Raw genomic sequence first — 16,002 nt, forward strand, 5'->3', positions numbered from 1 at the left:
CCAGCCACTCCTCGGGAAAAGAAGAGGCAGTCTGCCCTCGTGACACTGGAAACCCCATAGAGCAATCTAGCTCTGTCCCAAAGGGTCCGAGTCAACTTGAAGGAAGTGGGTTTGACTCCTGAATGGACAGCAGACTGTTCATTCTCGTTCTGCCTTGGGCCGCTCCGGGCACACAGGTGTCCACCTTAAATAGTGAGTAATTTAAGGCACAAAAGGAATGACAAGTTTCTGGGTGTGTGGTGCTGGACTTGTGGTCCTCCCTTGTCCCTGGCTTCCTTCCTTGGAGGAAGGGTGACTTCAGAGGTTCGAACCAAGTCATTGCTGAAGCTGGGGCTGGGGAGGCCAAGACCTGAGCTTTGCGGCCCCTCCCACCTCTGCTGCCCAGACCCCAGATCACCTCCTTTTGACTCTATCAGAGCCACAGCTGGGAGCATCCAGGAGGGGGCGCTGCAGCTCCGGGTCCTGCAAGTGCAGGGGCAGCTCGCCCAGTCCTGACCCTGATCAGAACCAGCCCAGAAAGGCTCATCTCCCACCTGCTTTGCTACGGCCTCCAGCACAGGAAAGTCTCGCCTCACCCCTCGTACCCACCCCTGGCCCCCCGGCTCCTGCTCCTCCTGGTTTGCAATATTCACTCCTGCCCATTCAAGGGTCTGGGTTGCTACCAAGTGCCAGGCTGGCTGTCTCCCTCCTGAGTCCACTCCTTCATTCATTCTCCAGGTCTCAGCGGAGACCTCACTGCCTCCAGGAAGCCCTCCCTGATTGGCTCCCCTGTGTGTGCTATGTGCTACCTTCATGTTGGGTACGCTTCCTGTTTGGGGGTTTTGCTCTGCCCAAGGCTTGCGGGAGGAGGGCACAACACCTTGGAGGGGAGGGCCCATCTCAAAATTAACAGTTATTCTGAGTTGCTTGGGGCCAGTTCTGAAAACTTCCATAAGTCATTCCAATGTCAAGTTCATGTGACATTAACGATGATATTGAAACCTCTGTCCAGCCTCCAGGCCGGTTCCCATTATTACCCTCATGGCAGATGAGGATGCAAGCTCAGAGAGGGAAAGAACCTTGTCCTTGTCACACAGCAGTAGCTGGTGGATCCCGCGGCTCAAGGCCAGGGCCAGCAGACGTAGTTTCCAAGGTACCCCAACTCCATCTTGAGTAAAACACAAACCCAAGTGACCCAAGCTGCTATGGAGACTTACAGTAGTCTGTCACGTAGAAGTAGGTGGCTTCAGTCCAGGAGCCATTGCCTGCCAGGGAGGTGGCCCTCACACGCACGCTGTAGTTGCCTGGGGGCAGCCCTCGAAGTCGGCATCCCCGATCCAGGGAGAAGTGCTTTCGGGAAACGCAGAGGTGCAGCTCCTGGAAGACACGGTGGGGAGGGTGTGAGGAGGCTGGCTGGCCCACGGGGACCCTCCTCAGGGCCACACCGAGAGCTACGGGAGCCACAGCTCTATGGATAACGCAGAGACCCAGAGAGATAAGAGGCAGACTTCCAGAGCCAAGCTCTCGGCCTTGACCATTTCACTTACCCCTGTGGCTTATTAGTTCCCTCATGTTGTTGTTGTTGTTAAGGAGCTCTGGTAGCGTAGTGGTTACGAATCGGGCTGTGAACTGCATGGTCAGCAGTTTGAAACTACCAGCTGTTCCACAGGAGAAAAAGGAGGCTATCTGCTCCCGTAAAGATTTATGGCCTCGGAAACCCTGTACAGGGTCGCTATGAGTCAGAACCGACTCCACAGCACAACAACAACAACACTGCTGTTAGGGCCCATTGATTCTGTGAAAATCCTGTGGGTCACAATGGCCGGATCCACAAATGATCATGGGAGGGTCTGAAAGGTGAGAATTCTACCACCACGTCACCACTGCCCTCTCCTTACAGCAACAATAACAAATCAATTCCTGTGAAGCCGAAACTGCACCCACTAGCGTTGTTAGTGGCTGTAATCTTTCAGAAAGACAGGCAGACCTTTCTTCCAAGGTACCTCTGGGTGGGTCAGGCCACCAACTTCTCAGTTAGCAAGTGATGGAGGATTTGCACCACCCAGAGACTTCTATCCTCACATTCAAAAACCCAAAACCCAATTCATTGTCGTCAGGTTAATCCTGACTTATAGTGACCCCCATATAGGGCTTCTGAGGCTGTAAATCTTGACAGGAAAAGAAAGCCTCATCTTTCTCCCTTGGAGCAGCTGGTGGTCAGTAGTCCAGTGCATATGCTACAGAGCCACTGAAAACGAAGGCTTAGGACAGAGGCTGTCCAACTCTTTGTGTAAAAGGCCAGAGAGCACAGTTTCAGCTTATTGGGACAGACAGCCGCTGTCAAAACTACTCAGCTCTGTCTCTCTTGAGAACAGCCCTAGATAAAATTTAAGCTCTGTAAACAAATGGTTGTGTTGTGTGCCAGTAAAGATTTGTTGTTGTGATGTGCCGTTGAGTTGGTTCTGACACTTGGCAACCCTCTATATGGTTTCCAAGGAGTGGCTGGTGAGTTTGAACCACCGACCTTGAAGTTCAAATCGACACGACGCCACACCAGGCTCCGGTACAACTTTATGGTCACTGAAATTAAATGTCATAGAATTCACACATGTCATGAAATACTATTCTCCTTTTCTTTCTTTCCCCCAACCATTTTAAAATGTAAAAAAATGATTCTCAGAGCTCAAAGGCTGTACAAAAACAGGCTGGAGGTGGACCTGACTTGGCCTGAGCCATTGTTTGCTGACCCCCTGATTTTGGAGATGAAACAACTTGTCTGGAATCTCCTGGTTAATCCTGCCCTCACATCCAGGATCATTTGGTGCAAAGCTTCTCCTTGAAGCCACGAAACCCACAGCAGCCGAATCGATTCTAACTCACAGGGACCCCACAGGACAGAAGAGAACTGCCCCTAGGCTTCCCAAGGCTGTAAATCTTTTTTTTTTTTTTTTAAAGTTGCTTGATTGATTTACTAGATCTCTCATCAATTCCTGATTATAATTATTATATTGTATTCCTTTTTCTTCCTTTTCTGTTTTCATGCAAAATTTCCCCTAGATTTAGGACACTGAACATTTTTATGAGTTATTCTAAAACTTGCATCTTATTCTTTGTTTCAGTCGGGTACTTTATCTTTCAGTTTACCTCTGGCTGGCTTAAGTGGAAAAAGAATTAAGGCTAGTGGTGGCGCTGTGGCTTAGGTGATGGACTCCTAACCTCAAGATTGGAGGTTCAAACCCACCAACGGCTCCACAGGAGAAAGACGAGGCTGTCTGACCCCCCAAAGATTTGCAGTCTTCTCTGAAACCCTGTCTAGTCTAGGGCTAGCTCTGTGAGTGGGAGCTTACTGGCTCGTAGCGGGGTTTTGTTTGTTTTTTAGAGAGCTCACAGAAACTCTACTAGAGGGTTTGAGACCCCGACTTCATGGCTGGAAACAGACTGTAAATGTAAACCGCCAACCTTTCAGCTCCAAGTCGGGTACTTAACCGCGGCATCTCCACGACTCCGGTTGAAGCCCCGGTGGTGTATGTTCACCAGGCCTCCAGCAAGTCAGAAACAGTTGGGAAAGAAGGGAGCCACACGGCCTCCACATCAAACCCAAACCTTCAGTGGGTTTAATGCCTGAGGACAAATAAAAAGTTCTTTCCTTTCCACAGGAGTTCTGTGTGGCCAACAGGTTAGGTGCTCGATAATGGACCGAAAGGTTGGCGGTTCAAACCTATCCAGAGGTGTTTTAGAAGAAAGTCCAGAGATGTACTTCTGAAAAATCAGCCACTGAGAACCTAATGGACAAACCACAACCTCATGTACTCAGAAAGCAGAAGACGGTGCCCAGCTGCCACTACTGACCATTCTGATCAGGACCACAATAGGTGGACCATGAGAGAATGAGAGAAAAATGTAAAACAGTAGTCAAATTCCTAAAGAGTCCAGACTTATTGAATGGGTTGAGAACAGAGAACTCCCGGAAACTATTATCCTGAGATATTCCATAAACCTTGAATGGAAACTACCTTTGGAGCCCAATGTTTTTTAGCTCAACAACAGACTGGCTCATAAAATATTCATGAGAAGTGTACACATTGTAAAAAATCATCCATATAAGACCAAATAATGACTCTAAAGCAGAGATGAAAGGGAAACTAAAGTACCAGAAATGAAACAACCAGAGAGGAATTAATGGGAATGTTAGCACACTGGGAAAAATGTAACTGGATAGCTTGTTGTTGTTGTTAAGTGCCGTCGAGTTGGTTCTGACTCATGGCAACCTTGTATTGGGAGCAGATGGCTTCATCTTGTGTCGTAATTGTTACATGGCAAGCTAGTCTGATGTAAAAACTTTCACCCTAAACACAGTAAGATATTTAAAAGAAAGGAAAAAACTCTAGGGAGCACAGTTCTACTCTGATCCACCTGGGTCACCATCAGTTTGACAACAAGTTTGGGTTTTTCTTCCCTTGGTGCTGCCTTTTGATTTGTTAAAAGCCATCATTTGGCTCTGCCTGTATACTGCTGTTCATTGTAGCGCTATTCCCAATAGCAAGTGCAAACAACCCGAGTGTCCATCAGCACCGGGGAATATGACTGAGCCAGGAAGAAGGGAAATGTTGATACTGGAATATGGATGAACCTTGAAAACGTTGTTGTTGTGAAGTGCCGTGGAGTCGGTTCCGACTCATAGCAACCCTGTATAAGGTTTCCGAGGCTATAAATCTTTACGGGAGCAGAAAGCCTCATCTTTCTCCCGCGGAACAGCTGGTAGTTTCGAACAGCTGACCTTGAGGTTAGCAGCCCAACTCGTAACCAGAGCGCCTTTAAAATCAAGTACCTACAATGAGCAAATGTGTAGGGACAGAAAGATTATCATCAGTGGTTAGCATGGTGCTGTAGGATTGAGCACTGGACTGTGAACCACAAGGTAGACAGTTCGAACCCACCAGCAGCAGCTTCAGAAACCCTATACAGGGTTGCTATGGATCACAAAGGCTTTCATGGCAGTGTTGTTATTGTTTTTGAGGGGTGCGTTGGGTAGGGAATGGGGAGCTACAGCTTAAAGAGGACTGAGTTTCTATTTGGGGAGATCAAAAATTTTGGAACTACTGCTGAGGATTGCACACCATGGTGACTATAATTAATGTTATTAAACTGCCCATGGGAAAAAAATGGTTAAATGGCTTTTTTTGTTGCTGTTGCATGTATTCTACCACAATATTGTAACACACAATAAAAGAGTTGGGCTCCACCTCCAAGCTTGCTGAGTTCAGAGAAGACACAGATGAAGTGGGGCACACGGAACTAAGACAGGCCCAGAACTCCTCGGAGGAGGCAAGCCATTCTCTTTGGAAGAGAAACCTGAGAAACCTGCACGTGTCGGGCCAAAATTCTGAAAACATTCCTCAACAGGTTCTAGTTAATAGCGTATGCAGGGAACTGGGCTGGAAATTTTTAGAAGGGGGTGGGGCAGGGAAGAAAGAAATGTAAAAACTCCCCAGTTCATCATGTGACAATAACTACCAGAAAACAAATCTCCTGGTGGGGGTGGGGTGGGGAGAGGGGGTGGAGCGGGGACTCTTCCAAGTCTAATGAGTCACCAAGTGGAGAGAGACAAATAAGCAAATATAGCAACAACCCAGGGTAACTGCTTTCAGGGACAAAGGGAAAATACAGACACCTGGAGGGTGAGGACCAGGAAGGACCCTGAGGGAAGAAGGGAGAGACTCAATTATGCAGTTTTAGCAGACACCAAACCCAAACCCTGGCCAGAGGTCATGAAGGCCGATCTCATTAGGACATGGGGATACCTGCACCCCAGAGCACCATGCTGAGGGGGAGGCGTCAGCCACAGAAGGACAAAAGGTGCATGACCTCACTGCGATGACATAAGAGGGGGCTTCAGAAGGGGCGTGGAAAAGTTCCATGGTCTTCTAACTCCAGTTTTCCACAGACTTTGTGAAGCGCTCTCGTATGGACAGATGCACAAAGGAGTTCCGTGGTTACTAGGAGCTGGGGCGGAGCTCTGAGTGGTGGTGCTGTGGGTTAGGCGCTGCTAGCCAAAGAGGGGTATGGTGCGAGCATATAGCAACCCGGTATAGGGTTTCAGAACCTGTAAATCTTTATGGGATCAGAAAGTCTCGTCTTGCTCTGACGGCGCAGCACCTCTCCTCGGGAGAAAACACGTGGCTGCCAAACCCTATGTAGGGTCACTCTGAGTTTGGAATCAACTGGACAGCAGTTGGACCTACACAAGGGGCTTCAAAAAGTTTGTGGGAAAGTTCCATATCTCTTCATTCCATTTGTGTGTGTATAAAGGGGCTTCAAAAAGTTCCCTTGATAAAGGGACCGAAATGAAATGGAATAGAATGAAAACATAATGGAAAATTCCCACAAACTTTTTGAAGAGCCTTTACACACACACACACACACACACACACACACACACACACACACACATTTGAGGACTTTGCTAAGAATCACTGTTGTTAGATAGCATGGAGTTTACTTTGAGTCATGGTGCCCCTGTGTGTTACAGAGCAGAACTGCTCTATAGGGTTTCCAAGCCTGTCATCTTTATAGCAGATCACCAGCCCTTTCTTCTGCAGCACCGTGGACCTTTATTTCTTGTGAAATGCCGCCAAGTCTGTTCTGACTCAAAGCGACCCTGTACAGGGCTTCCGAGGAGCAGCTGGTGGGTTTGAACTGCCAACCTTGTGGTTCAGACCGACTTTGCAGTTCAGTGCATTAAGCCACAGTGCCACACAGTACACACTGTGTCCAAAAAAAAAAAGTTTTATGACATGTTTTTTTCTTTATAAAAACACTGCTTGGTGGCGTTTCCTCAAAAAGTTGGAAATATAAATAGCATGTTATTATAGTGTTAGGTACCATTGAGTCAGTTCTGACCTATCGCGACGTTACGTGTAACAGAATGAAACACGACCCGGTCCTGCACCATCCTTACAATTGCTGCTGCCCCTGTGCCAGTCCATCTTGTTGAGGGCCTCCCTCTTTTTCACTGACCCTCCACTTTACCAAACATGATGTCCTTCTCCAGGGACTGGCCCTTCCAGGTAATATGTCCAAAGTACGAGAGGTGAAGTCTGGTCATCTTGGCTTCTAAGGAGCATTCTGGTTGTACTTCTTCCAACACAGATTTGTTTGTTCTTCTGGCGGTCTGAATGACCCAGGAGTCCCGCTGCTTACTTATTTCTTAGAGAAATAAGAGCTGTGGCACCCACACACAAAATATGTGCACCCATTTCATGGCAATACTATTAACAACAACGAAAAGATGGAAAAACCTAAATACCCGTCAATGGAAGAACGGGTACATACACACACTGGAAAACTATGCAGTGTTAAAGAATATTCACCAAGCTGTGAAACATCTCATAACATGGCTGAACCTGGAGGACACTATGCTGAGTGAAATTAGTCAATTTTAAAAGGACAAATATTATGTGAGTCCGCTATTGTGAAAACTCAAGGAAAGGTTTTCATACTAATAGGAAGATTCTTTGATGGTTACCAGGGGTTACGGGAAGGTGGGAAGGGACAATAAGTCTCTGGCTAGAGGGTAAGTTACCTGTTACCTTGGATGAAGGGGAAGGCAAGAAATATACAATAAGATGGAGGTTGGAAAAAGAATGACGGAGGAACACTGGGAGGAGAGCAACAGTTAAAGACAACAGAGGTATATGCCCATTCTGCCATTAACAGTTCTCGTGTGGCGCTCTGGGTTAATGCGCTGGGCGGCAAAGTCGGTTTGACCTGCAAGGTCGGTGGTTCAAGCTCACCAGCTTCTCCTTGGAAACCCTATACAGGATCACTATGGGTTGAAGCTAACTGGATAACACTTAACAACAACAACAACACGGGTAGATGTATGGATAGACATGCAGGCTGACAGGGTGTGGGAGGCAGAATGGGTGTATGGCACAAATACACAGGTTTGACAGGTGACGTTTATACATGGATACTTACCTTTGCTGCAAGGATATCCATGGATGTGGTGGAACATACAGAGGCAGAGCTGTGAAAACGTCTTAGATATAACCAAACTCCCTGAGGGAATGAGTCACTGGGATGGGGGCTCAGGACCATAGACCCAGGGGACACGATGCTTAAGTGGCGGAGTCCACAAAGCCATTCTACTTTGGTGAATAGCAACTGGGGTCTTAAAAGCTCATGAGGAGCCATTTAAAGTGAAACTACTGGTCGCTCCCTGTCCCGAGAAAAGAAGAGTGAAGACAATTGAAAGACGCCTGGAATCAATGAGTCCAGTGGACCAATGGACCCGTGAGTATCAGTCTCCACGACCATGAGACCAGAAGAACTAGATGGTGCCCAGTTACCACCAACAATCGTTCTGAAAGGGATCACATTAGGAGCTCCTGGACGGAGTATGAGAAAACTGTGGAACAAAACTCAAACTCTTAACAAAGGCCGGCCTGACCGGTGGAATGGTAACTGATAAAACCGCTGAGATTATGACCCTTAGTCACTCTTCAGATTTGCATCTAAACTCATCCTCGCTGCTCAATTTTCAGCCAAACAAAAGATGGGTTTACGAGGACAAAGTTTTTGTAAACTAGTGAAATACACACACCAGAACCATTTGTGACCAAAAGGGCAGCCTTTACCCAAAGACAAAGTTGAGAATGCCGGGGGAATGGAATCAGGAAACAAAGGGATATGCCATGCTACATTGAGGAAATTCCAGTTAGTGAGATGAAACAAAATAGGCATGAATTGCTGAATAGAAAACGGAGGATCTGCTCTTGAACTGGCACCCGATTCACAATTGACAAAACAAATAAATGAAAAAGGAGATGCTGGGAATAAGTGCCCAGTCTTGTCTATGAAAAGGTGTTTTAATTGTTTCCCCGTCTGTCTGTCCTTCTCCAGGGACAATATAAGGGGCATTCACAAAGTTTGTGGAAATTGTCCATATTTAAATGACCTTTTCCCACCCCTCATCTGGTGGGTCTGGCTGGAGCAGGGTTGGGCTGGTGGGGCAGAGACTGAGGTGAGGATTCCTGCTGGAGATCCTTAGGTCCCAGGAACTAGAGGGGTAGGTGAGCTGTAGGCATCTGGGAAGATAGCATTGGGGTCGGGGGCAGGGGCTTAGGGTTGGGATTTAGGCCAGGGATTAGGATTGGGGTTAAGGTTAAGGATGGATCAGGGTCATGGGTTGGGGGGAACTTGGGGGTTGGATCAGAGTCAGGGGCTAGGGTTAGGGGTTGGGTTGAGGCTTGAGCTGGGGCTGGTGTTAAGGTTAAGGCAAGGTTAGGCCCAGGGTTAGGTCTAATGCCAGTAGGTGACCAACTGTCCTAGCGTACCCAGGACTTGGGGGTCATGGACACAGATACCTGCTGCATGGAGGCCACACCCTTCCTCAATGCCAACAGGGCCCAGGAGCTGTTTTGGCAGCCGCTCCTTCCACCCTCTCCCACCCCAGTTCCAGGACTGGTCCTGACTGCTCATTCTCGATTCCAACTCGTGGCGGGCAAACCCACGTGACGGAGCAGTGCCCCATAGAGTTCCCAGGGCTGTCACTTTTAATGGGGGAGATGGACGGGTCTTTCTTCTACAGAGCGACTGCCACTGCGGTTGTGGTTGCAGTTGTTAACTGCCATCAAGTTGGTTCTGATTCATAGTGACCCTGTTTCCAAGGAATAGCTGGTGAGTTCAAATTGCCGACCTTGTAGCCTAATGCTTACCCGGAAGTGCCACACCAGGTGGGTTCAGACTGTCCATCTTTGGGTTCGCAGACGAGTGCTAGACTGTGCAACCCCACAGTTTCCTTCCTGACTGCTTTATCCAGGCTAGTTTCCCAGAACTTCAGCTAAGTGTCATCGAGTCAGTTGTGACTCATAGTGATCCCATATAGGGTTTCTGAGGAGCAGCTGGTGGGTGTGAACTGCCGAACATAGTGCCTAACAGTCCAGTGCTGATCCTACAGCGCCAGACCAGGAGTCCTTCCCGGAAAACGCAACTCAAGTCCACAATGCAATATCACTTCACAGTGACAGGTTAGCTGCAGTTACCTGCAGTTAGCCTGGCTCTAGGCAACCTGATGGATGCATGGCAGAACCAAACAGAATGCTGCCCAGTCTTGGGCCAACTCCAGGACTGGCTGCAGATCAGACTGTGGTGATCCACAGGGTTTTCACTGGCTAACTCTCAGAAAGTGAAGAGGACTTGAAACATTTACTTATGAAGGTCAAAGAGCACAGCCTTTGATATGGATTACATCTCAATGTCACGAAAACAAAAGTCCTCACCACTGGACCAATAAACAACATTCTTATCCTTGGAACCCAGGATGGCTAAGCTTCATCTCTCCTACTTTGGACATATTGTCTGGAGGAAACAGTCGCTGGAGAAGGATGTCATGCTGGGTAAGATGGAGGGTCAGAGAAAAAGAGGAAGATCCCCCAACGAGATGGATCAGCCAGGTGGCATCATTGATGGCGTCAAGTGTGGCAGCGGTAGTGAGGTTGGCCCAGGATCGGACATTGTTTCGTTCTGCTGTGCATGCGGTCGCTATGAGTCGGTTCCGACTCGATGGCATCTGACAACAACAACTTTCAGAAGTCGGTCTCCAGGCCTTTATTCCTCGTCAGTCTTATTCTGGAAGCTCTGCTGAGACTTGTCCTTCATCACAGCAACACGCAGGTCTCTGAGAACAGATGGGTGGGTGGTGGGTGTTCATGAGGTGTTGTGGCTCGGAACTGAACCTGGGTCTTCCACATGGATGGGGAGACTTCTACCATGGACTTGCCACCCAAAACAACAGTCTTTTAAATAGCTGCTGCCAAGCTAAGTCTGACTCCAGGCAATTCCGTGTGTTTCTGAGTAGAACTGTGCTCCTCAGGTTGATCTCTTGGAAATACATCACCAAGGCTTTCTTCCAAGGACTCTCTGGATGGATGTGAACTGCCCACCTTTCAGAAAGCGGCAGAGTGCTTTCTCCTCTTCTTAGTAGAGCCGATCTCTTGCTCATCTGCACCTACTTGGCACTTTGCAGCATTGAGCACCTCCTCAAGGGAGGCGCCCAAGGAAAGATCTCATCTTAAGGCTTCCCGTACTTACTCCCAGAGACAACCTTCCTTAAAGGGAGGTGATCCAGTCAAATCAGAAGGGACAAACAAGGAGGTAGCCCTCATCCAACTGCTGTAGGACAGACTTGAAAGGCAACATGAGAACTAAAAATGCTTAAGTTCAAATTTCAGATCGCTCTACTCCAGCCACCCAGGGAGCTGAGACACTGGAAGGGCACTGGGACCAGAGGGGGCAGCCTTCCAGCCCTCCACAGTCCCCTTACCCAGGCCCAAACTACTGCCATTAAGTCAGTTCCGACCTGTAGCAATCCTAGAAGCCTGACTCAATCTGTGGTATTCCCAATCACCTCATATGCATGCAACAGCTGGACAATGACAGAGGAAGAGCAAAGGAAAATGGATGCATTTGAATTACGGTGTTGGTGAAGAATAGGGAATGCACCATGGCCTGCCAGAAGAACAAACAAATAGGTCTTGGAAGAAGTGACGCTACAATGCTCCACAGAAGCCCTGATGGTGAAACTGTGTCTCGTATTTTGGACGTGGTCTCAGGAAGGACCAGTCCCTGGAGAAGGACATCATGCTCGATAAAGTGGAAGGTCAGCTTAAGGATATGGACTAACACAGAGGCTGCAACAATGGTCTCAACCTTAGTGACTACTGAAGGGACAGCGCAGGACCAGATGGTGTTCTGCTCGGTTATACACCGGGTCACGGTTCTGCTCGGTTATACACCGGGTCACGGTTCTGCTCGGTTACACACCGGGTCGCGGTTCTGCTCGGTTGTACTCGCAGTTTTGCTCAGTCACTGTGAGTTGGAACCAACTTGATGGCACTTAACAACAGCAGGCTGACATTTCTGACCCATTTTTCTGGAAAGTGTGAAGCAAGACTGAATCCCACTGTCCAAGCATCTCATAAGAAGCTATTTCGAGAGCGTCTGGGACAAGACTTAGCAGGTGAAGGAGAGAACCACCAACAGTCTAGAAGGTACCCATCCACACATCAAGGGCCTTACCTCATCGCCGTATCGCCGATAGCTCACTTCATACAGCACGATCAGACCGTTGGGTTCCTTTGGTTCTTGCCACATCAGGTGAACAATGTTGTTATCTAAGATTTCGTGGGTTACTGGGCCAACAATGTCATCTGCTTTGCCTGTAAGTAGCAGCGGGGAGCGGCGATTAGCAATGGAGACACAACTGACCCTTTGGTCAAGTCCCAGCCCTAGAGTGACTCTGAGCTGGCTACAGATAATGGACACAAAAAACTCACTTTGCTGGACAGTTTGGAAGACAGTTAAGCACTTTTTCCTGTTGAAATCATTTTAGACTCACAAGGAGGTGCAAAATGAGGACCAAGAGGACAGAGGCAACCCAAATGTCCCTCATCGGATGAACGGATGGACAAATGCTGGTCTGTCCGCACAGTAGAATGGTGTTCAATAATGAAATGGAATGAAGCACAGATACACACTGCAGTGTAGAGGAACCCGGAAAACATTATACTAAGTGAAAAGAAGCCCATTAGTGTCTGATGAGTCAATGCAGTGGTCTAGAAGGGGCGAATTCTATCACTGAGACAGAGAGTTGATGAGTGGTTGCCTCAGACTTGAAGGGAATGAGGAGTGACGACACTCAGGTCCCTTTGTTCTGGAATCAGAGCAGGGTGGTGATCACACAGCATTAGCTGTGTATGAAACTCCTTTGAACCTTTCACTTTAAAACAGTTCATTTTGTCACGTGGGTTTCATCTGAATTAAAAGAGGAGAAGTGCTGTGTAGATTGCCCCGATAATACCACCCCACACAGACAGAGCACATTGTCAAAACCGGGACCTGACGTTGGCACACAATTACCAATTAGACTACAGGCCTTATCTGGATTGAAATGGCTTAGTATACAAAGGGAGCTCTCAGGTGGCGTAAGCTGTTAACTACTACATGAAAGGTGAGAGGTTCAAGTTCACCCAGAGGCACTCAGAAGAAAAGTCTGGTGATCTCTTTTTGAAACACCCACCATTGAAAACTATACAGAGCACAGTTCTGCATGGACACACACGGGGTTTGTTATGAGCTGGGGTGGGTGTGGTTTGGTTACATGGAAAGGGCCTTGAACACGGATGAGACAGAGGAAGTGCTCAAAATACTATCGCTGTTCGAGGGATGTTGAAAGAAAACACAAAGCTGGGGATCTTGTGGTAGACCTTAGAGGGATCGCAGGTCTAGCTCTCTATCTCCACGCTGCTTTATTTAAAATTAAGATGTCAGTGCTACCCACAGAATTTTCGATATGTTCAAAATCTGCACATCTGATTGCGTAGAAATTTTACCTCAGAAAAATTGAATAATTTAAACAGTGTGGCACCAGAGGGCAAAAATGATGAGCAAATCACTAAGAGTACCAAAGAGTGAGTCCACGAATGGACCTGCTTTCACACGAGTGGAGGAATTTGCTTTCAGAAAACTCCTGGCCAGCCTAGGTAAAAGACATAGCTCGCCTGGGGGGTAAGTGACAAAACCAGAGCCTCATGTTATTAAATGCACATCCGTTGAGTCGGCAATTCCAGATTTCAAAGAAATATTATTGGACAAGTGCACAGAGATGCTCATCTGGCTTTTAAACCTGAGTACAGCAACACAGGAGCCCTGGTGTGGCGCTGTGGGTTAATGCGTCAGACTGCAAAGCCATCTGAACTGCAAGGTCAGTGGTTCAAGCTCACCAGCTGCTCCCTGGAAATGCTATACAGGGTCACTATGGGTCGGAATCGACTCGACAGCACTTAACAACAGCAACACAACCGAAGTATCCATTGAGAAAAGATTTTCAGATAAAAATATTGGCATGTGTACAACTATTATGTGCCCCATGGTGGGGAGAAAAAGTGAGTCAAAAACTGTCTAGTATGATTCCATTTTAGTAAATACATGTGTATGCAAGCGTAATTTTTAATCAAAGGAAAGTTCCAGAAGAATGCATGACAAAAGACCAATAGGGCTTATTTCAGTCCCTTATCAGTAAGTATGTAGGGGTCCTGGTGTGGCGCTGGGAGATAATGCGCTGCACTGCAAGCTGCTCACCAGTTGCTCCTTAGAAATTCTATATAGGGTTGCTATGAGTCAGAACCGACATGGCGGCACTTAACAACAAGAAGTATGTAAGTATACGTGCTTTTACAAAACGCAAGTTCTGGAAGAATATACAATGAAAGGCTAATGAATTTAACGCAGTCTCAGTTTATATGTGTGTGTGTAGGGAAGTGTTAAGGATTAAACTGTGTTCCCCCCAAAAAATACGGGTTGGAATTCTAACCTGTAGATGTGATCTTGTTTGGAAACAGAGTTTTCTTATGTTAAATAAATCATACAGAGTCGGGTGGGTTGTAAATCTAATCACTTCTGAGTTATAAAAAGAGCAGATTACACACACACACACGCACACACGCACACACACAGAGACACAGTGAAATCCAAACATCATGTGTTGTTGTTAAGTGCTGGCGAGTCACTTTTAACTTATAGTGAGTGACCCTGTATAGGATCAGCACTGGACTGCTGACGGCAAGGTTGGTGGTTCAAACCCACCAGCCACTCCTTGGAAACCCTATACAGGGTTACTATGAGTTGGAACCGACTCAACAGCACACAACAACAACATAGACTTTCCAAGGAGAAGCTGGTGGATTTGAACTGTCAACCTTATGGTTAACAGTTCAGTGTTTATTCTATAGCACCACACTCAGAGATTTACGGGTAACTAAATCTATTTTTTTAAAACTATTTTCACTTTATTTTATTCATCTCGTTTCTTGTGTGTGTTTTCTAGAGTTCAGGTGGTGGCCACACATGGCTCATGTCATTGAAAACACCTCGTAGAAAGGGTGAGTCTGCTCAAGTCCTCGTACACACTTGCTAGAGGGGCCCCGGCTGGGCCGATGGACCCACCTTCGGGCATGGTTCTTGCGCTGACGTAGGCCGCCACGCTACACCGCTCCTCTGGGACTTCCTGGTTGCAAGCCTGCAGCTCGATACGGTAGCCAGTGAAGTGACGCAGGCCAGAAATGACCAGCGATTCCCTGCTGATCACTTTCTCAAAGGGCCGGGGCTCTGCTGGACTGGTGGGCACAATGGTGGAGGCGAATTTGGGAACTTCCGGAACCACGGGTATGGTCACATTGCCAAGGGCTCGACGTCTTCGCGCTGGCCTGTGATGACAAGAGAACACACACACACACACACACAGCCATGTGATTACCGTTTCCAAGAAGCAGCTAGGGATAAAAGGCTGAAAATGAAAAGATGACCTACCGCGTGGTGTAGTGGTAAAGGATACAAGGCTTAAAATGCAAATTACCAGGAATTACAACCCAAAGAGATTTTCAAGATACCCCTCTAGGCAGAGCAGCCTCAACCCATGAGGATTGGCTGGGTGGCACCAGGACCATCAATCAAGCCCTAGACACATGCTTGGTTTCAGGTTTCTATTTAGCAGATTAATAGGCCATCCCAGGTCAGTGTTAAAAATAAGATGCCAAAAGCAGACTAGAGTCAGCCTTTCGGGAAGACCTTGTTCCAAGGAATTCACCCAGTGGTCCAAAGCTACTGACCGACCAACGTCATCCCTCTGAATAGGAAAAACACGTCTTCTAATGTCGGTGCCTATCTAGGCCGCCCGCATAATGCGTCTATTCTTGGTAAAGGAATGTTACTCAGTTTCAGAAGGGGAGCTCCAAGAAACAGCTCTGCAACTGGCATACTCTCCCCCAACCCTGCCTCTCCAGAGCACATGAATGAAGTACGGTCCCAATCCCATGTGGCTCATCCTGGAGAAACTGTGCGAAATGAAGGAAGCTGGGCGCAAAAGAAGGCCACATACTGTAGGATTCTCTCCATATGAAATGTCCAGAATAGATGAGCCACAGAGGCACAGAGTAGATTTAGTGGTGGTCTGAGACTGGGGGC

At 47.6% G+C, this 16,002-nt stretch overlaps 1 protein-coding gene across 1 annotated transcript in view; it reads right to left on the reverse strand.

The window, feature by feature from the left end:
* Positions 1 to 16,002, reverse strand: part of INSR (insulin receptor) — a gene marked incomplete at its 5' end in the record, with an annotated part of 136,902 nt that overhangs the window by 12,717 nt on the left and 108,183 nt on the right. The window contains 3 exons of the mRNA XM_006877480.1: positions 1,197 to 1,356; positions 12,061 to 12,200; positions 14,986 to 15,245. Of these exons, the coding sequence (XP_006877542.1) occupies positions 1,197 to 1,356; positions 12,061 to 12,200; positions 14,986 to 15,245 (560 nt within the window). The remainder of the gene's footprint in view (positions 1 to 1,196; positions 1,357 to 12,060; positions 12,201 to 14,985; positions 15,246 to 16,002) is intronic.

The sequence above is a fragment of the Chrysochloris asiatica genome, unplaced genomic scaffold (genome assembly GCF_000296735.1).
Source record: "Chrysochloris asiatica unplaced genomic scaffold, ChrAsi1.0 scaffold00514, whole genome shotgun sequence".
Lineage (NCBI taxonomy): Eukaryota > Metazoa > Chordata > Mammalia > Afrosoricida > Chrysochloridae > Chrysochloris > Chrysochloris asiatica.